Source organism: Aspergillus affinis, assembly GCF_023601865.1.
Source record: "Aspergillus affinis strain CMG 70 chromosome Unknown NODE_8_length_531634_cov_87_933514, whole genome shotgun sequence".
NCBI lineage: Eukaryota > Fungi > Ascomycota > Eurotiomycetes > Eurotiales > Aspergillaceae > Aspergillus > Aspergillus affinis.
This window is the reverse complement of record NW_026515789.1, coordinates 31,183-51,804: the sequence shown is the minus strand read 5'-3', so window position 1 is coordinate 51,804 and position 20,622 is coordinate 31,183. Positions and strand designations below refer to the sequence as shown.

Sequence of the window (20,622 nt, the reverse complement as noted above, 5' to 3'; positions counted from 1 at the left end):
ATTCTATTGCGTGCAGACATAACAATGCGATTTCTACCTTTATTGACTTTCAAAGATGAAATTAAAATTTATTCAATATGTTCTATGTCCAAAGCAGAAAGACAATCGTCTCACGACGGATCTTCAACATTTATGCTATTTGGGGTGTATTGACGTCAATCCTAATTGATGAATGATCATACTCTGACAGCTCTGTGCGTAGAGGAGTAATTGAATCCTGTGACACGGCGAACACAAAAGACTCAAGTAGCGTTTTCGAATTATTCCTCTTACACATGTCCTCTATGATGAGGTATGGTTCTCGCCAGTCTAGAGATGAGACCTAGGCATAGAGTCGCTTCCCCGCCAGGTCTTGCAAAGTCCTCGCTCTGAGCTCCCAAGCACAGAATCGTACCTCGGCTTAGGAACAGACCACACCCTTTCGAAATCACCCCCAGTGGCGACAAAGTCCCAATCACCTCCACTAGCTTCGATCCCGTGCCCAGTTCCTGGTGACAATAGAGCAAACTCGGCCTCGGGTTTGGTGTTGTGCGTCTTGTGTGCCACGCCGGCTGGGATGATGAACACGTCACCAGCCTCGGCTTCTAGCAGGACACCACCTTTCTCCCAAACCTGTTCTAGAAAGACCCATGTGTGTTCTCGTTGAGGTCGGGCGACGTGTCACCGACACCGAATCGGATGGTCGCGGTGCTGGAAAGAACGGCCATGCACTCGTGTGCCTTGGAATGGTGGTGCGAAACTTGAGCGTGGCTGTAGCGGAAGATTCAGTGCACGTTCCATTCATTCTTGGTTAACATGTCCCAGACCTCGCCTGGGTCGCAGTGCGAGCTATCGGGCCTCTTGGCTAGAACATTCTTGTAGTGCAGAAGAGGTCAGGGCGAGTTCGGGATGAGATCCGTGGGCGAAAGATGGTATAGTCTTACTTCAAGAACCACGTTGAACTTTTCCTGAGATTGAAAAGGATTATGTGACTGGGCTAGAGACAGATTTGACGTTGTCGAAATGTAAAACAGTCGGTGACCGATTGATGCTGCCTTTTCATATACGTCTTATCAGGATCGGCATCGAAGACCGTCAACCGATCCGAGACGGATTCCTTAGCCGAGTAGTGCGGGGATTTGTGCTTATGGACAAGTTAGAGTGGCTAACACTCTGGCATAACGAAGTTCACACAGTGGAAAGCTGCGAAGTTGATAGGGAGACTTTTCACAGATTTTCTCTCTCTCAGAAAACGGCAAAGTGATTTCATGGTGCTGAGGGAACCCGACTCCGACGAGTACCTTTATAAGAATGTAGGCAAACTGATTACTGCGCTCGAAAAATGAGGCAGCAATTAGGTAGATTTCCTAATGTGTATCAAAGGCTACATAGTGTTGATTATACATACTACGCTGCACCCAAGATACGTTCTTACGGAAACCTGTATGCGCAATGAGAGGGAACCCATGGAATTGATAATCCGTTTACATAGAAGGAGTAAAAAGAGCAATCTTTGCAATTCTAAAAAGTCTAAGATAAGAACATACTTTCAAACCGTTCCGCAGCCGCCATGGTGGCCGTTGTAAAGGCCGAGCGAACTCCCAGTTTTTCCAGCTCCAGCAGCGCCCTGATAGAAGCGCCACCCAGGGAAGCAATCTTCTCTCGCAGAACACTCCGGTGTTCTCCCGAAGGTACTAGCTTCATCATTTCAATCGCATTGTTGACCACCAGGTCTCGCACCTCTAGTCATCTAACGCCCTCTGCGACAGCGACATCTAATAATCCGTCAATGGCAAGCAACAGCAAGGAACCGGCGCACTCAACCAGAACTGCATATCAGACGAGCTCTCAGAAATCTGGTGGACTTCGCCAACGTGGTTGAAGATCCACGATGCTATTTTGACATTTTCCGGCCTGGTCCCAGCAGTAGTTGGCATCAGAGTCGCGGCCTCTGTTATTTTGTCAGCCATGTTTGTTGCGCGCACTGCCTGGAGCCGGGATTTATTTTTCGGGGTGCAAGCGTCGCCAAATGGTGGAGATCTCGGCCATGATACTCACTCCTAGTTTGCCTTGCAGCCCTTCTTTGAATCCCGGTACATCAAAGATCGCTTTTCGCATGATGAGCCATGCGACAGACGGTCTATGTTCACTTCTTCTTTCTGTTGCCTGTTACCGTTCTGACCATCTAGTATAAAGTGAAACATATGTTGAGAAAACATCACGCATTGGTCACTGATTCCTAACAGAACATATTGCCCATAGACATATTAGGCTTATATCATGAAGCAGAGCTTCATGAGCTTCCATCATAAAATTTGGGATATTTCTCACTCATTCGACCGACGGCTATACAAAATGCCAGAGATCACGTGCCTCTCGGCAGACATTCCGCACTCGGCAATCCCCGGTCTTCCTTTACCTTCTTCATCCTCTTCCTCTTTGTGCGACAACAACAAGAAGAAGGTATATCCACCCTGCTGCTAGTAACTGGCCAAGAGTTGGTAATTCTTGTCGAGAGTATCCGATCTGCCATGGCCTCTGCACTCGCCAATGACCCCGAGCGCGTCGCCAAGACCTTTCTGTCGCGACACTCGCTGGCGCTCGTCTCTTGCACCACCCTGCAGAGGCTGTGGGCAGGATATGGTCAAATATGTGCCATCACCGCGCGAGCCACCACCGATCAAGCGGCGGTTCGTCTCGACAAGCTATGCGGACTGAAATCCGGGGGAACTACCGGGACTGTATATCCGCTTATCCTGAAGCTCATCTCACCCCCGACCAAAAGTGGCGGTCATGAGGATGAGGGCCACCTGCGAAAAATCCTCAGTTACGAGGTGGAGCAGCATTTCTACAGTGAAGTTGCTCCGCACCTGGGCGATAAGGCTGCCGTTGCTCAGTGCCTCGTTTCGACGCGGGATGTGCATGACGAGGAACTGGGCGGGCTGATGGCCACGATCATGGCGGATCTGCGCCCCAGGTTCTCCGTTGCCGGCGAGAAGAGAAGCGTGTTGAGTCGCACGCAGGTGCACGGGGCGCTGGAGTGGTTGGCTGGGTTTCATGGCCGTTCATGGAGCCTACTTCCCAAGGACCTTGACCAATTGGTCCTACCACCGCTTGAAGAATCTAGGAGACGGCAAACAGCCAGTAAGCAGGGTGGTCGCGGACTGTGGCTGAATGGAGGTTACACGTATCTTGCGACCCGACGGAAAGAGTATTCGTCTCTCGTTGAAGATACCGATTCGGAGTGGTCGGACGCCCTGTGTACCACCCCAGAAGGCTCGTCACTGTCTATCGCCGAGATGGTTGCGCTCTTCTTGACCCCGTGTGGCAGATCGACCGAGTCGTACATCCATGGCGATGTCAAGTCGGAGAACCTTTTCACGACCACGGACGGAGAGAAAGTGGCGTTCTTTGATTTTCAATACGTTGGCCTAGGCCTGGGCGTCTGCGATCTCGCCAAACTTTTTACGTGCTCGGTACCTCTGCATATGCTGGTGGACGACACAGATTTGCCCGAGGAACTCGAGATACAGGAGGGGGAGCAGGTACTCCTCCAGCGCTATCACTCACGTCTTCTCCAGAACGACAAGGCGCCGCGATACGAATGGGCAACGTTTAAGCGACACTGGGAGACGGCTTTGGTCGACTGGTGTCGATTCCAAGCATCCTGGGGATTCTGGGGGAACACGGAGTGGCTCGAAGCCCGGGTCAGATTCATCCTGAGCGACCAGGAGTGGAGAGACTGGCTGCATGAGAGTATCATGAGTCGGAACTCGGCCAACTAGCTGGATTGCCTCCATAGACTCTAGAGGGACTATACACGAAACAATATAGACATTTATTTAAATTCCTACATAGCAAACCGAAGGCGTGCGAACTTGATCGAAGGCGCCTGGCTATCTGTTAGTACTATAGCAACACTGAGTGACTCGAATAATAGAGCGATCGCATCAGAGGACCAAGAAATATGCCATATGCAAAAGTTCAGATCCAATCCTCATCCTCCCAAACCCTTCGGAATTGCGTGCTGCAGAAAGATCCACCAACAACCGATGGCGCCAGAGCCACTAACGAGGCAAACCCCACCGGAATGAAGGGCCTCGTCGCCGCTTGCATTTCTCATTTCTCCGTCTGATATCACCATCCTATCTCATCTCACCCGTTATGGCTTCCTCGACCGATGCATTTACCGCCATCCCGGTGCTGGACTATACGCTCTCGACTTCGCCCGAAAGCAAGCTGACCTTCCTGGCGGAACTGCGCGATGCCCTCATCAATGTGGGGTTCTTCTATCTCATCAACTCGCCGATTGCCCCCGGGGTGCGAGACGCGCTGGTAGATCAAACGTTCAAGATTTTCGATCTCCCACTTGAGAAAAAACTGGAGATCGAGATGGTGAATAATAAGCATTTCTTGGGGTATTCGCGACTCGGTGCAGAGCTCACGGCGAGGACGCCAGATTATCGCGAACAGTTCGACGTGCGTATGCGTCTGTCGCATTTATGGGTAGAGCGTAGCATTGACAGGAACAGTTTGCAACCGAGTTACCTCCCCCTGGACCAGACGAGCCTTTGTATCGCAACATTCGAGGCCCTAACCAGGTATGCACCCGGCTGCTGCCACGCGACTGCATTTCCCATTAACACTAACGGAACAGTGGCCCGACGAAGCCGCCATCCCTGGATTCCGCCACGCCGTCGAGGCGTACCTGGCGGAGGTGGCCCCGGTAGCGGATGAATTCCAGGTCTTTATCGCAGAGGCGCTGGATCTTCCTCCGACGGCCCTGCACCCGTACTTCGAAACCCCGTCCCAACAGAAGATGAAGCTGATCAAGTATCCGCCTCCGCCGGCCTCGTCGACCGAGCCAGAAACCCAAGGCGTGGGCGCCCACAAGGACTCGGAGTTTCTCACCTTCCTCCTGCAAGCCACACCTCACGCCGGACTAGAGGTCCAGAATAAAGCCGGCGAATGGATCCCCGCGCCGCCGATCGCAGACTCCCTGGTCGTCAATATCGGTCGCGCCCTGGAAGCGTTGACGGGCGGCGTTTGCACTGCCACCACCCACCGCGTCAGTCTAGCGTTCAAGAACTTTGTGAATGCGCAGGGAGAGTCGCTGGGGCCGCGGTTCTCCATTCCGGTGTTCCGGGGCATGGGGTTGAATCTTTCCGCCGATAATGTCTCGTTGACGATCCCCGAGCACGTCAAGGCGTTGATCAAAGACGAGAAGGTTCGGTCCGATGCGGAAGCCACCTTCAATACGATGTTTCGGGGGAGGTTTGGCGAGGGGACCTTTATTCATCGGATCATGAGCCATCAGGATGTCGGGAGGAAATGGTATCCCGAGGTGTTGGCGAAGGCATTGGGCGAGTACGAGAAGTAGGAGGTAGTACGGAATACTGCGTAGTCTAGTCCAGAAACCAGATGGGTACCAGAAGAGGAAGGCCTACTCCGTATGGAACGGACTAATTTCTATACAGATTGCATTAAGATAGCGATCTTCATGAACCAATTTCTTCTCGCCTGTCAGTGCCCTTGGCAGGGTCGCGGTCCCTGAAACGCCGGCGGCACCTTGGGGAGCTCTGCACTCCTCTTCCCTGCATACCTCTCATCTAAAAGACTTGGCTGGAGGGAAATACTCCGTCTGCAGAAGATTCTCCGGGATAAGCGAGTCTTGGGGAATACTGAGCACGCGTTGAGTCTATGGTATCTGAGCAGCTATTTAATCCGAAGGATCTCACTCAGGAGTCGAGTGTAGAGTAGAGCAGTCCATATCCTACGTAGTCATCCCACGCATCCCAGCTCCTTCACAATGCGGTATCTCCTCTATAGTCTCCTCCTGGTGGCCCCGAGCCTCGCCGCAGACCTGTATGTCTCGACGTCCGGGTCCGACGACGCATCGGGCGACATCGACTCGCCGCTGCAGTCGATTCAGGCCGCCGTCGACGCAGCCACCGCGGGGACCACCATCTACCTGCGCAAGGGCACCTATTCGCCTTCGAGTAATATTCAGATCAAAAAGAGTGGTTCTTCAGGAGCGGCGTACGTCGTTCGCGCCTACGAGGGCGAGAAGGTCGTTATCGACGGTGAAGACCTGCCGGGGTTAGTGTCCAGCTTCTATAGCGGTTCTAAATTTGAAAGTCGTTCTAACACTGTCATTTATCTTTGATAGCACACCGGCTGAGGTCGGCGGCTCGCTGGCCAACAAGGATCGAGGCATCTTTCATATCCAGGACGCCGAGTACTGGGAGTTTTACGACCTCGAGTTCATCAACGGGCCGTACGGCGTGTATGCCAGGGACGCCTCGAACAACCACTACGAGCGGATAATCACGCGCGAGAACTACGAGACTGGTATGTCCCGTTCGGGGCGATGGGAGGGTAACTGTTGACACTTCCTAGGTTTCCAACTCGAGGGTGCATCCGCCAACAACACGGTGCTGTACCTCGATTCGTACGGTAATCGGGATCCTCGCAAGAACGGCGAGAGTGCCGACGGGTTCGCCTGCAAGGAGGGCGAGGGAGAGGGCAACGTACTGCGAGGTGCCCGACTCTGGAACAACGTTGACGATGGACTGGACCTCTGGTATGTCATGCGTCGATTCCTCCTCCAGCCGACCGCTGTGAATTATACTGGACTGGGCTGATCTTGTCAGGGAGTTCAAATCCGGCGTGACCATCGAAAACACCCTGTCTTGGGGCAATGGGTATAACAGGTAAGACATGCGTCCGACCCTGCTTGCTGCGAGCTGCACAGTCCGTACAGGGTGAGACATAATCCCATAAATAGCATATAACTAACGCGACGCTCTCCATGATAGATGGGGTTTCGAGCCTTTCGAAGGTGACGGCAACGGCTTCAAACTGGGTGGCGGCGACGAAAAAAGACCGGCTAATCACGTTCTCACCAACTGCATTGCCTTTGGAAACTCGCATGACGGATTCACCGACAATTCGCAGCCCGGCGACTTCACTCTAAAGCGCAACACGGCCTGGAACAACGCTGCTATAGGCTTCCGGTCCCAGACAGCCGTATCCACGTTGACGGGCAACATTGCGGCAGCCAACGGCGAAAAGCCGACCTCTTTAAGTGACAAACAGGTTTCCGAAGGGAATTCATGGGACGGCAGTGGCAGCTGGAGCAACAGTAGCTTTGTCAGTATCGACGTGAGTCTGGTGCAGGGGGATCGTAAAGCCGACGGAAGTATCGAGGCCAGCGATTTCTTGTTGCCAAAGTCGGGAGATGCCCTTGGGGCCACGACGGATTGGTCTGCTTGATTTTATTTTATTTATTTTTTATTTTTTATTCTTGGATCTCAACTTGACCTTGGCCTCATGCTTGCTGATTGACGGAGGAATTCATGGTGAATAACAAGGGCTAGGTTAGGGTTGTTGATGACGACGACCTCGCAAGAGGGGGAGGGGGGGAATAAGCGTTAAGTCCGTGATGACAGACAGCTCAGACAGCATAATACCAACATATTTCTGCCTGAATAGCCCTGAATGGACTCCAACTCCAAGCCAGGCTTGCGCAATGCCCTAATGCAATGATGTAATGGGGTCGAATGGCACGACGAGCCAGGAAAAAGGCGCGGCGCTTTCGCCCGACCAGCGACAGGGGAGGAGAGGGAAATGCGCCAGCCTAGGGAGTAGACACTAAACGGAGTGCAAGGCCTAGGAAACAGTCAAACAGGCCGCTGGATCCGGCCAGAGGATTGCAGATCCACTCGGCTGTCTCTCGGCCACCGCCGGTCGTTCCATCGTGGCCAATGGAGCCCGCCGATCCAAGACGACGATGCGACTTGGCGACGCAGCGGAGAATCAGCCTTGCCCCGCTTTGCGTTGGTCCTTTTGGCGTTTCCCCGGACAAAGCGCCTATTCTTGGGTGGCTTTGTTCCAGTCTGACGGAGGGCGACGGATGTTTGGAAGGTGGCGGTGGAGTTGCTCTTCTTGCTATAAAAAGCTGCCCTCCCTTCCCTGGGGGCTATTGTTGGAAGCTCCCTTTTTTTTTGCTCTCTCTTCATATATATATATACCCTTTGACTAGAATCTCTTGTCTGATTATACCACCTTATTTATACCAAAAACAAAATGCAGCTTCAGTTCAAGTCTACGGCCCTCCTGGCCGCCGCTCTGGCCACCGTTGCCTACGCCCAGAACTCCGAAGCCACCGATGTGGCCAGTGCCACTGACAATGGCGAGCCCAACTTCAGCTTGCCCTACTTCACCGACTCTGCTACTCCCCCCAGCGGCGGCGGCGTTACCCTGACCGAAGTCTCCGCTCCTCCCTCTGAAACGGCCACCGAGACTGCCACCGAGACTGCCACCCAGTCCGGCGAGACTGCCAGCGTAACTGCCACCGAGACCTCCGTGGCCACCGGCTCGACGGCCGTCAGCACCTCGACCGACGTTGTCTCAACCTCGACCGCCGTCTCGGGTTCACAGACTGGCAGCAGCTCCGCTTCCGGCACGGCCAGCGAGTCTGGCAGCGCGTCGGCCACCAATTCCAACTCGTCCGCCTCTTCTACCGAATCTCCCTCGTCCACCAGCAGCGACGACTCTGCCTCGGGCACTCCCTCGAGCTCTGAATCGGCCTCTGCCTCTCCTTCTGAGACCGACTCGGGCGCAGCTGGTTTCGCCGACAAGAACTGGGCTCCTTGGATGCTCGCCTGGGTTGCTGGTGTTGGTTTGGCGCTGTAAATACGTTAGGTTGTTCTGGTTTTGATGTGAATACTACTCCTACTACTGGTCGCTTTATCATGGTGGCTGTGAAATGATTGATGGACTTAATTGGTAATGGTTGTTTTCTGCTTGGAATGTAACACCGGCCGATGGCCCTTAGCTTGAGCATATGATTTTGCATGAAACAGTCTCTTCATTTGTGTCTTGACCATCTGTCTTCATCTAGTATCATTGAACAGTGAATCAGAAGTAGCATATACTCCGTAATTGAACGGATTATCGGCTCCATTGATCTGCATCCCGTTGAAGTCTTCATATGAACGGCCAGGCGATCGTTCGGCTATTGTGGATTATGAGACCTGAGGACGGCAGTGTAGATCTCACATGGGCCCCAAGGCCGACAAAATGCGTCATGATATTTCGTCCATCGTCAGAAAGACACGACAGGAGATCAGGGATTTCCTAATGTGGTGATATCACACCATGACGGTATAACGCCATTCTCCTCCATTTACTCCGTGGTCTGCATCATGACCTTGGAAAAGCAAAGCCATTCTCTCAGCCTTATTCCAGGCCACCGTGATACAGACAAATCTCAATGGTTCCACTGTCAGCTTGTTGCATGGCTGATGAACTTTAATCGAACCCATCCAGCCGTTCGTCTCTCCTGATGTCCTCTCATATCGCAGTGTCAGACAACTTCAAAGTCAGCTGCAATGCGGAAATTTCTTACGAGCGATCGTCCTGTCCTTTACCTGCCTCGGTAAATCTCCGCTCTGGGGCTGCGAGCCACTGTAATGTTAGGAGGGTCCACGATAGATTAATTCAGGGACCCTTTAATTCCTCTCTCTCCTGAATATATTTGGAGGGAAGGGATTCTTTCGCAGGCCAAAAATATCTTCCCCGTAGGCCCCTACGAAGCCGTTGCGCCGTGGAAATGAATCCCTTGATCGATGCGAACTCCGTAAAACTGGATCCGCCGTCGCAGCGATGGAGCCGTGGAATCCTCGGTTAATCTCCACGTCGATCGGGCTGTTCCAGTCTTCCAGAAGGCCTCTCGCCCCTTGCAGCGTCGCAGAGCATATGAAATCATTCGTCCATCCCGAAGCTACGGAGTACGTCGGAAAAGGCGTTAATGTCATTGTCTATCTTGATTGCGGCCATTTTCACGTATTTCTCGTAACTTCTCAATCTTACAGGCAAGATCCCTGTTCGCGACCGGTCTGATCACATTGTTGCATCGTCACTTGCGACCGTGACGCCAGCCAAGAAAATAGAGTGTCTCAGGATGCTGTGCACAGGGGCTGTTTTTTGAGTCAGGGGACGGTGCCCCAACTCCGTATCGCCACAGGAGGGTCGAGGGTCGCATCCTGGGTGAGTTTGAACTTTGAAGAGTTGGTTATGGCTCGATCGGTCGCATTTTCTTGTCAAATTTTCGGGCCTCTTCACTGATCACCCCCAGGGATCCAATGCTCCTCCTCCGTATGCTCCTGGGAAGAATCGTGGTCGCTGTGGTCTTGCTCAATTATTCCTTTTCACGCCTTTTTTTTTTTTTTTTTTTGGCTAAATTATCATAATTGAAATACTGCCCTACGTCCTACGTAGAGTGATATTCGTAATTATTGCACTTGTATTTAGCAATCGCAGTGTGGAAATATATATTTGGCCCGGCGATGCTTTTCGTGGAGATGGCAGCAAGGGACCTTCTAAGCCACTCGATGTGATAAACGGATCTGTTACTCTGTACTGGGAATTTGACTAACACCAATTCTCATCTTGCGTAGTTCCACCAACAAAATAAACGCAGAGCCGTGGAAAAGATGCCATGATCCCTGGTTGTGCTTTGTGTGTAACCGACACTCCCGGTTGCCCTGGCAGGAATTTGGTCGGAATTTCACACTAGAGCTACCAATGCCGGCCAAACGATAATAATGAGTAGCTCATGGAAAAAGAAATTGCAACAGAAAGTCATCTAGCATACATGGGCTCAATCTCTCTTTCCTAGGATAAACTCGCTCGAAGATCTTTCTGACTCTACGCGGTTGCTGCCTAGAATCAAAGTTTTTTTGGGATTTGTGTTGCAAGCTTCTTCCGTACTGGACAGTTCAAAGCCGGGCTGCAGGAAAGAGCGAAAAACATCCTTCGAAGCATTGAATACTTGGACTAGAAGCCTCACCGACCTTAACAAGATCTATACAGGTCACCTCTAGCTCCGCGTTTGACATGATGGAGATGTTGCATTGAGTGGACTAACACACGAAAGAGGCGGTGCATTTGAGCTCCTGTCAATATGTCATGCATGCAACTGTTATACCCGCTCTCTGGCTACTATTTAGCACTTCGTGATGCTAGCTCAATGTTTATTCCAGATTATCGTACCCACAGTGCAATGCACAATAGGACAGATCCGCCTAAAAGTAGGGGTCTAATTAGTGCGCCGCTAATTTGAGTGAGAGAAAGACATCACAGAGAGATAGACTGATAGAAACAAAATCCCAGAAAAGACGGAATCATGCCATAGAGAAGCATCTTGTTCCCAGCAACATCCGACAGCAGTCTTAAGAGTCATGCCCTGTATCAGTAGGACTCTAGCCCAGGCTGATTCTGCCTTGGAGATTTGGCATTGCAGTAGAGCAGCCGACAGAGTCACGCCCACAACTTGCCTGGTCAACATTTAGCTTCACATCGACTAACCCAATAAGCAGCTGATTCGCGACGGTCAAATAGCAACAGACCCAGAGAACACGATCTTCAAACGGACCCTCGAGTTAGGAGGTCTTCAACTCTTGGCCTCGGATTGATCAAGTCAAGTTGACTGGCCAGCCTTGCCCTAAACGGCCCCCTTCACCACAATAACTCGTATTCCGGTCCCTGAGCCTCAGCCCGTTTGCCCAACCGACCAACGGGATTCCTCCTTTATGCATACCCGCAGATTAAGGCTATGACTCTTCAAGCTGCCCACAGTCTGAGCGTGGCCAAATTGCCCCAGATCATGGTAGCCAGCGCAGCGGCGAAATTGCCTACATAACGAGGCAACTCCCCAAGTCGAAATGTCGGCCCTTCTCGCGCCTGCCGGGATTAACTGTGTTGGGCATACATATTGACACATTTATCATAATTCATAATGGCTCCTCGACGCGGTGGTGGCTCGGGTGGCTATTCGTCCGGGTCTAGCAGCCAATGTTCGGACTATGGTGCCTTTGCAGCAACTATAAGCCGTATCTATATTGCCTTCCATGCCCTGTTCTTCCTCGTGTTTATTGCGGCGTTCTTCGTTACCGTTGCGAAGCATAAGCGCACTAAGAGAATCGCCAAATTACCGTTACTGTGGCTATCTCTATTCTTTTCGATTGTTTTCGCTATTCTGTATGCTTCACCCTGTCCCCTCAAATCATAATTTTGAATCTCGATCGCTAAGTATCTCAACCAGCGCGACCGCCCTCAATATTATCTTCAACACGCTATCGGAATGCGGTATCCTGATAAGATATGAGCTATATCGTGCCAACATCGCCATCGAGTGGCTCGAGACCCTGGCCACTTTTCTAGTCATCGTGGCAATCATGTTCCCCATCTCTCAGAGGCTTCACCAGGGCAACAAAGGCATGGGTGGTTTGGTTCTCATGGTGCACTCGGCTACACTGGGCCTGTTTGCCATCCTTATGATTGTCTCGCTCAGTATTAGCACAAGGGTTATGGATGCGGCGTCTTCTTCCAGAATCCGATACGGCTTGTCCTCTAATATTTCGAAGTTGGCTGCGCATCAGCGCAGAATCTGGGTCGCTTACTATGCGATCGGTGTGATCTGCATGCTTGTGTCCGCTGGGACAATGCTGTTTGCGTTGGTTCGGAACCCGATTTATCGGAGAGGCGTAAGTGCTCTTTCCCTTGTGTTGCTTTTTTTCGCGTTATGATCCGTAAATGAGAAGTACTGACAAGCCTAGTCACTGCGCATTAAAATTATATTTCTCATCTTATCTTCTCTTGCCATGACACTGCTCAGCCTGGCGGCATACGTTCACAACGCGTATGGCACTTATTCCTCCTACGGGTCGATCGGATATCTCCAACGATCGTACGAGGCGCAGCTTTTCTTGAAATACTTTTTCTACACCTGCGCGTTTCTCAGTGCCTTGATGGTGGGCAGCGCAGCAGATCTGTGTGGTAACTATCCGCCGCGGTATGACCGGCCACCACCAGCTCAGCCAATATATCAGGCGCGTGTGAACTAGGCTTTTGTTTGGAACTCTGACGAAGTGGTCATGGTTGCTGAGGAAGGTGAGGTGGCTTTTATTAATGTGATACCCGAGTTTCTGGTCTGTGAGGTCGGTTTTGGTCCTTATATACCCCGTTTTGAATTCAAGTAAATATTGTGTAATGTAATGAAGTTCAGAAGTCGCAAATATGCCAGAGATTCCAAGACAACACAACAAATTAGATGATCCAAAGTAGCAGACATGTTGAAATTGATATCTCGCGACAAATTACCAAACTATGTTACTCTCTCACCATCCCAACCACTTTGGCGCTCACCTTGAACTCATATGTGTCAGGGAATCCTACCCCCATGTCGCGCGTAATGCGCAAGTTCTCAGGTGGCGTGTCATGTAATTCAAGGTCAAATCGTCGCACCAGGTATGCTATCGCCATGTAAAGTTCCGAATATGCCAAGCTGCTTGATTAGCGGGATCATGGGAGACTGAAAGGGAATGCATACTTGATACCGAGACATTGCCTACTGCCTCTGGTGAACGAGGTGATGTAACGTGTGAGGTGTCGGTCAATTTCTCCGTTCGAGATCCATCGCTCTGGCTTGAATTCCTCGGGCTCGGGAAAGACGCTAGTGCTCCGGTGCATGAAGTATGAGGAGGTGCTGACGGGGGTCTAAGAGTCTTGAGTATAGGGCTTCTGGGGCTTGTGGTAAAGGGACATACCCCCGGTGGAATTGAATATTGCCTATACTGGATCACCTCTGTTGGTGCGACACGAGGCAGTCGAATCGTGAGACCAAGCGCGACACGGAGGGATTCATTAACGACGCCTGTCTATCAGAATTCTTAGCCTCTATTGCATTTTCTAGAACTGGGATATATGAAAATGCAGGTCATACCAGGTAAGGTAGCTTCTCCAAATCAGTCCAAGTCGCTTGACTTGTGATTGTTGGAAGCACTGTCTTCAGCTCTGAGCGCAGTCGCTGAACCATCCCCTTCTCGCGATATAAATGATACGCGGCCACTGTTATTGTTCGACTGGTGGTCTCTGTGCCCGCCGCCAGAAGCGTCATACCCTCATCCTGCAGTCGCGGCAGGGTACGTTCCTCGGCTGGAACACTCGGGTCCGTCAATCGTTCAAATATATTGCCTCGTTCCAGTTCTCCTTTGTGCTTTAGAGGCTCGGTGCTAGGCTCTAGGGAGTGCTTAAAGATAGTTTTCTGCATGTCAAACACCACCCCCTTTCCAGGTTGGATTAAACACATTACGTGCGCCGGCACAAGGCGCAGGAGACTCGCAAACCACGGAAAGAACCGGTTGATATGCACGTAAGTGGAAGCGTCGTTTACCACATTACGGACGTGACTGTCGAAGTTCTTGTCCGTCAGATAACCCCAGCTGCGCCCGTAGGAGTAATGGGTGATTATGTCTGAGGTGAGCGCGGCGAGAGCATCATCCAGACGGATAACGGTCTGGTCTTGGTGGAATTCCTCGAGGCGGTGCATGAGCTGCTGCACATGATAATCTATCATTGGAGATAATTCTAGCACGGAGCGTTTGGAGAAGAAGTTGTTGAGGATGCTGCGCCGGAACCGGTGGTGATCGTGACCTACTGTCGCGACCATGGACATGGGCAGAGCAAAGCCCGTGACGAATTTCGGGTCCTTGTCTCGTTTATGGGCGCCGCCGGCGTAGATCTCGTCGTAGAATTCTGGGTCGCTAATGTGTACTTCGCGATAATTGATGCGGACAATGGGACCTGTGGTGGTCAGTGCCATGTAGAATTTCCTGTCCTGAGGCACGTTTACCGTATTGCTCGTGCCATTTTTCTATTTGGAACAGGAACCTGCCGCCTAGGACTATATCATAGTATAACTCGTAAAGATCTGTCAAGATGGATAGCTTGGGCCCCGGGATGTGGCTGAGAGGGTCGAAATAAAAACGATAGACACTCCTGACCACGAGGTATACGGCCACAAGGCCGAGGAAGATCCAAAGAGAGTATAAGGATACCAGCATGATGGAAAGTGGATCTGGCAGAACTGATGAATTAGATGAATCTTAAAGTTTCTTTGCGGCATTCCTTCACATAGCGGCCTTTATAACGTTCCACCCCTTGCTGGGTGGAACCTGACAGGTTATTGTGATACGTCGTAGCATCCATGCGAGCTACATCTACCGCAGAACCATGCCCGTACGGGACAGTCTAACTGGCGGATGATTTAATCGCTCTTGCTCGCCTAGAACCTCCATGTTTCGATACCAAACGCTCCGGCGAGGTTCGGTTATATCTTTGCCACAATGTGTCTACGGTAGACTACTGCAAGACCTACAAATGATGGTTGGTAAGCCCCTTCACCACGCCATCTCACTATCCAACCATGACTCAGAGCGCTTCATGGCAGGCGGTTGCTAATATTTGGTGTGCATCTGACCGAGTCGCTACAATTCGCCCGATTCCCGGATTGCTGCCTAGGTAGCACACTGGCGCATGTACGTGCTGTGGTTTCCCCGCACTCTTGCATTATTGCATTGCCGATTGGATCAAGATAGTGTGTTCATGGTATCACCATCCACGGCGGCTATGGTGGCACAAGAACCGGGATGCGATTGGGCATTGTCATCTGGTGATGCCCTTTCAAGGCCATGATTTGTCCGAGGCGAAAGTAAATGCTTCCGTTCCGTGCCTCACCATGATTCCAGAGGTTGGTTAATCTATAAACCTCCGAAGGGTAAGTTGCTCCGAAGAGAAAATATGTGCTTGTGTCTGATAGGGTGCAACAATGTGTTTGTATTGACCTCTGGCTTCTTGATTCTAACATCCAAACTCAATCTCTCCATACGACATTCAGCTAGGGTATTGGAAACTAGACGTAAGTATCAGAAGTGCACACAGTCGCTGCTCGTAAGCTGCGACTCCCAAAATTGATATCAGTTCATTGGTTCAGTCTATCATGTGTGGATGAAAGTATGACTACCGTGTTGTATTCGCCTGGCTAGAATGGCCGACGCATACATAGCACCAATTACGCCTAGCCCGTGTGTGCAGCTTGCGTCAACCTAACAGCTGCAAGATATCATTTTCCAATAGGACATCGACGAAGAGGATGTGTTCTCTTTGTGCACAGTTCCCTTTCCAACTACTAAATCTTGTCTTAGCCGTGCATGGATAGCCATCTACGCACCATGACAGATTCAATTGCAGACATCTTCCCAGCATCGTACATTTATAGATTTCCTTGACGAGAGATTCAACTAGAATGATGTGTCTTAAGTACAAAATATCGCAAATTCCAAAAAGCCAGCCGTTCGCCTCCCAACGCCATCAACCCCAGCCATTAATCTAAACAGCGGCCTCGATACCAAAGATCCTTCGCGCTGCAAAGTTTAAGCCCAACTAATTACAAACATATTACCTATACCCATTATGATACAAACGCATATGGCTGATTAAAGCAGGCATCCCATTCGTCACCCCCGGACTCCCAGAATACCTTCAGAATGTCTCGTGCAGTTCCGGGGATCGGCGTTGCGAGGTCACGGCCAATGTCGGTAAGAGAAGTTTCGACAAAGGTACGCATACCAGCACTGCTGCCTTTCGCTTGTGCGCCGGCAACAACGAGTGGCCATGTCATGCCTTTCCGCGCCATGGGGGAGGCCAGGGCTTTCCGCAGCAGGAGGCAGAGGCGGCTGCCATGGGCGGCGCGCACGGAGACAAGATCGGCAGTGTAGGGCAACACGCCGACACTTTGCAGCGAGGAAATGCAGTAGATTACAATGGCGGATTGGTAGATGCGACCGAGCAGACTCCATTCCTCCCGAGGAGAGCTGCTGGTGACGACCCATTGCTCCGGCGCGAAAGCCTGGATCTGTTCAAGGAGGGTGGTGGCGCTGAGATGGATGAATTCGTCGGCGGGGTTAGAGGAGCCTTGGAGCCGCAGGTGATTGATGCGGATGATATCGAGCATCAGAGTGGGCGGGCAGCAAAGGGAGGGTAAAAAGCCCTCGCCGTAGGACTCGGCCATCAAGTCGATGAGATCTAGGCTAGAGGTGGCGGGGATTTGATTAGTTGCGGGACTAGTGGTGTTGCCCATAACCCCGATGCTGGAATGTGTCAGCGTCTACTAGATAAACGGCGCAGGGACTTTCAGGCAGGGGAATACATCATGAAGTAAAGCAAAGAAGGCCGTAGGGCCATTGACGACCGCATGAGCTTTCGCAGGCCGCCTCGTAGAAGGATCAGCTGCGTGGCACCGGTGAGATGATACCGCCAATATGGAGCCGCGAACTGGCGCACCTGTGGTTCAAGGGTCAACAAGGAGGATACAGGACATGGCACGGGCCAACGTGTTTATACTGACATCTGCGAATAAAAACATCAATACGCTGAGGATGGTGGCGTCATTGCACTGCGTCGTGGCGTTGGCGATATCCTCGCCGAGACACCGCATAGCTTCGCCGCGATGGTGATAGAGCCGCGAACGCTCCCGAGTCAAGAACTCGTCTGCCTCACTTGAGCCACACCGTTGCAGCCGCTGGCCCAGGACGAAATAGGCGATGGTGTGGCATACGGACAACGGCATTTGGTGGAGCGCCACCGTCGGGAACCGATCGAGATACGGGTTGGGCGGCAGATCATGCATCGCCGCCACGTCGGGGTACACGCAGGTATTGACTGCAAGGGCCGCCCGTGAGTAAAAGAAGCTTTTTCGGAGCCGGCGGGGGGGCAGGGAAACCTACAATAGAGGACGGTATTGACAAAGTCGCGGGCTTCTGCTCCCAGGTCTTGAATAAAGAGCATCGGGTCCACAAGATTGCCCGTCTGCGCCTGCTGGAAGATCCCCGCGCTTGGATCTCCAAACAACACGTTAGTCGGACTGCCGATTGGCTCATCCAGACTGTCGGTTCTCGGACTCCACGTCGCACTGGAGCCGCTGCTATCAAAGCTGGCCCTACTAGCGGCCGCCGCAGTCGGTCCCGGGGGATCGGGTATGGCAGGGGCAACCGGAATGGAGAAAGAGGCATTATGATTATCATTAAGATGGGAATTGGTACTAGGATTGGACTGTGCAGTCATAAGAGTAGCAGATGAAGAACGAGAGGAACAGCTGGAGGACGACGAAGGAGAAGGTGCCGCATCTGATGCCGCAGCGCGACCCTTGGCCGTACTCGACGGTCTCCCCCTATTCCGGGATTTAACCTTTCCCGGGGTAATCCACTTGAGCGGTTTGTTCCCACTGTAACCAGGGCATTCGGTTCCGGCTGCACGGCACTTGTTGCAGGCCGGTCGTGCAGAGTCGCAGACGAGGCGGCGGCGGCGACACTCCCAGCATTGCCGCCGCTCCCCCGTCGGTGTCGCAGTCGTAGTCGCAGTTGCGGGCGCCATGAAGTCGGTGATAACTATTGGGAGCGTACTATATCCACTCAACAGTCAAATGACAGCGGGGGGAGGATATTTAGATAGTGGCCACAAGGCGGACTTGGGACTTGGGACTTGGGACACCCAGTATACTCCCTTCCGAACTAACGGAGCCTGATCGAAGAGATCGCTGTCCAGTGGAGACCGTGTAGATTGTAAGGAAGGACTAAAAACGCCAGGTCAGGGCTTGGCCAGCGTTTTGGCCTCATTGAGTAAGGAGTTGTCAACGCCGAGCTTTGAGGTGCAGGGCGGCGAACCCAACGGCACGGTCATCGGCCCTTTTAAGGGGGAAAGCCTGACCTCAGCGACGGTGGCCACGATCGACTTCCCAGCGGATGCGTTCCTGGACCCAAGAAAACGTTTTGCTAGGACTTTGTCTCGTCTGCGACTAAATTCTGACGCCGTCGCGCGTGGGGGGCCTGAGGAATCGACTCGCCAGTGGGGACAGCGCCGCGTATGCCCCGATCGGGCCTAGCGCGGGTCTGTCGATCGCTCTATTAATATTCAGGGTCAGAATTGTATCTTATAGATAAAGGCATATAATTATATTGTGATTGATTCCCTTCGGTCGGTCATGTTCGGCACATCACGATCGGGATCGGGTTGTCTCAGCTGTCAGGCGGCGGCGGACAGTCAAAGCCCACGAGAATCCCAGGACACGCCGATCGCCCGACTCCCCTTCGCCGTGTTTCACACCTCTCAATTCTCCATGCAAGGAGACCTCGTAACCAACAGTCTGAATAAATAGAAACAACGCTTGAGCAAATCACGCCCCCTCCTGCGTCAGGTTAACACCGCCGTGGTGGTCGTCGTGGCCATCGAAGCGCTCAACATGTCGTAGTACCAAGGCTGCAAGCCTGTCATGATCGCCATAATCTCCCACGTCTCTCCCATGCTGCCGTCCAGCCCGCTGTCCAGAAACTGAAACTTCAAGGCTTTCGTCATACTGGCCGACACGTTGCGCGCCAAAACCGCCACCACGCCCCGCCCGTCGCTGGCGCATCCGAGCGCGCGCTGTCGTCGGTTATCGCTACCAGGACCCACGGTTCGCGACAGGCGCACCAGCTTCCATCCGTATACCGAGTGACCCGTCAACTCCCAGATCTCGTTGCCGCGACTGTGCGCCATTCGAACTGCTCGCGCTGTGTGCGCTTCTCGGGGCCCGGAACGTCGATGGCGAAGGTGGGCGGCGCGCGCGTGTACGGCGTCGGATGGTGCAGCCTCCACCACCGGCGGCTGCTGGTCGCGGGGGATGGTGACCGGAGATGCTCGGTCGCGCATGGCCTGGCCGCCCTCGATGGAGGCTAGCGCCGGGGCCTTATCCGAGGGGCCGGCATGGAGGATCAGGGTCTGCTTGCTGCGCAAAAGGTGGTGTGCGTGGAGATGGCGAACCGTTTGTCGTCGCCACTGGGGCCCAGGTGGAAGGTGGAGGTGAACTTCCACCGAGAGTAGCCGTTGAGCGTTGGTAAGAACCAAATGGGTGCAGCTTGCGTCGGGTCGGACGAGCTAGAGAAGCCAGGAGTATCGGAAAAAGGATTCTGGTCGTACTCATTGGACGCGGTATAGCGGGGAGGTGCTTGGCTGAATGTTGACCTGTCGTGCTCCGATAGGTGGGCCATTGTTGGACCAGGAATGTGACGTTGAGGATCTATGGACTGCCGTAGGTTGAGTATTAGTACGAGGCAATTGAGACCCTCAGATTACCAGCAGCGCGATGAGTTCGCACCAGGGGAGACCGGGGTTATATTCCAGCACGGGGCCCACGTCAGTCTGACTATAGGCTGTGCTGACCTCTAGAGTCCAAGCCACTCCTGTATGAGTCTGAGGCGTCAATTGCTCGTGAAGCAAAGACATCGATCCATGCTAACCAGGTCCGAATGTATCGAGCGATACGACTTCTAGAAAGGAAGGTTGCCCCCTGGGCAGGCCTCAGCCTTGTCTAACGGCGCACCTTTGCAGTGCTGCATCGCGACCGATTTGGGGAATTCGGCGGGACCCATCCACCGTGCTGGACTGGGACGGTGGGTCAGCCAAGAGTGCTGGACTGCCGGTAGGACTGCTCTCTGGCCACTCATCGCAGGCGCGGATAGGTAGGAGAGCGAAGGAGAGCGAAGGAGAGTAGACCTCCTCGCGGTCCAAGTCCGCGGCGCTAACGTTTTGGCGCGTCGCTTGTCCCGTTCGGGACTGTATGCCTGAGGCCACGAAGTGCCCGATCGGGCAGTAACTCTACAGAGGGTCGTGGGGATAGCATCATGAGGTTCTTGAAACGGGGCCATGTCGCTACATTCACATCTATCTTGGAATAGCTTCAGGATGCCTGATCGGGCTCCTGAT

The 20,622-nt window shown here is 52.6% G+C and overlaps 9 protein-coding genes across 9 annotated transcripts; 5 read left to right on the top strand and 4 right to left on the bottom strand.

Moving 5' to 3' along the window:
• Positions 1 to 309: 309 nt before the first annotated feature.
• On the bottom strand, positions 310 to 1,949 carry KD926_010992 (uncharacterized protein; the record flags this gene model as incomplete). The annotated part of the gene is made up of 3 exons (XM_053095966.1): positions 310 to 617; positions 1,527 to 1,719; positions 1,791 to 1,949. 3 exons carry the CDS (start codon positions 1,947 to 1,949, stop codon positions 310 to 312), a joined length of 660 nt encoding a protein of 219 aa, XP_052959801.1.
• A 561-nt stretch (positions 1,950 to 2,510) lies between these two features.
• KD926_010991 (uncharacterized protein) lies at positions 2,511 to 3,764 on the top strand (the record flags this gene model as incomplete). The annotated part of the gene is made up of 1 exon (XM_053095965.1): positions 2,511 to 3,764. One exon carries the CDS (start codon positions 2,511 to 2,513, stop codon positions 3,762 to 3,764), a length of 1,254 nt encoding a protein of 417 aa, XP_052959800.1.
• A 379-nt stretch (positions 3,765 to 4,143) lies between these two features.
• Positions 4,144 to 5,359, top strand: KD926_010990 (isopenicillin N synthase family dioxygenase; the record flags this gene model as incomplete). Its single annotated transcript, XM_053095964.1, has 3 exons — positions 4,144 to 4,458; positions 4,512 to 4,580; positions 4,637 to 5,359. 3 exons carry the CDS (start codon positions 4,144 to 4,146, stop codon positions 5,357 to 5,359), a joined length of 1,107 nt encoding a protein of 368 aa, XP_052959799.1.
• Positions 5,360 to 5,788: 429 nt separating this feature from the next.
• KD926_010989 (putative pectate lyase) lies at positions 5,789 to 7,254 on the top strand (the record flags this gene model as incomplete). The annotated part of the gene is made up of 5 exons (XM_053095963.1): positions 5,789 to 6,078; positions 6,149 to 6,330; positions 6,379 to 6,562; positions 6,633 to 6,692; positions 6,798 to 7,254. The coding sequence occupies 5 exons, from the start codon at positions 5,789 to 5,791 to the stop codon at positions 7,252 to 7,254; spliced, it is 1,173 nt and encodes a 390-aa protein (XP_052959798.1).
• An 813-nt stretch (positions 7,255 to 8,067) lies between these two features.
• KD926_010988 (uncharacterized protein) lies at positions 8,068 to 8,676 on the top strand (the record flags this gene model as incomplete). The annotated part of the gene is made up of 1 exon (XM_053095962.1): positions 8,068 to 8,676. The coding sequence occupies one exon, from the start codon at positions 8,068 to 8,070 to the stop codon at positions 8,674 to 8,676; it is 609 nt and encodes a 202-aa protein (XP_052959797.1).
• Positions 8,677 to 11,782: 3,106 nt separating this feature from the next.
• On the top strand, positions 11,783 to 12,890 carry KD926_010987 (uncharacterized protein; the record flags this gene model as incomplete). Its single annotated transcript, XM_053095961.1, has 3 exons — positions 11,783 to 12,024; positions 12,089 to 12,530; positions 12,603 to 12,890. The coding sequence occupies 3 exons, from the start codon at positions 11,783 to 11,785 to the stop codon at positions 12,888 to 12,890; spliced, it is 972 nt and encodes a 323-aa protein (XP_052959796.1).
• Positions 12,891 to 13,155: 265 nt separating this feature from the next.
• Positions 13,156 to 14,888, bottom strand: KD926_010986 (putative cytochrome P450 oxygenase; the record flags this gene model as incomplete). Its single annotated transcript, XM_053095960.1, has 5 exons — positions 13,156 to 13,330; positions 13,376 to 13,542; positions 13,593 to 13,703; positions 13,769 to 14,628; positions 14,678 to 14,888. 5 exons carry the CDS (start codon positions 14,886 to 14,888, stop codon positions 13,156 to 13,158), a joined length of 1,524 nt encoding a protein of 507 aa, XP_052959795.1.
• A 1,406-nt stretch (positions 14,889 to 16,294) lies between these two features.
• KD926_010985 (Zn(II)2Cys6 transcription factor) lies at positions 16,295 to 18,255 on the bottom strand (the record flags this gene model as incomplete). Its single annotated transcript, XM_053095959.1, has 4 exons — positions 16,295 to 16,973; positions 17,033 to 17,166; positions 17,231 to 17,544; positions 17,610 to 18,255. 4 exons carry the CDS (start codon positions 18,253 to 18,255, stop codon positions 16,295 to 16,297), a joined length of 1,773 nt encoding a protein of 590 aa, XP_052959794.1.
• An 816-nt stretch (positions 18,256 to 19,071) lies between these two features.
• Positions 19,072 to 20,564, bottom strand: KD926_010984 (uncharacterized protein; the record flags this gene model as incomplete). Its single annotated transcript, XM_053095958.1, has 3 exons — positions 19,072 to 19,794; positions 19,993 to 20,099; positions 20,240 to 20,564. 3 exons carry the CDS (start codon positions 20,562 to 20,564, stop codon positions 19,072 to 19,074), a joined length of 1,155 nt encoding a protein of 384 aa, XP_052959793.1.
• Positions 20,565 to 20,622: the final 58 nt, after the last annotated feature.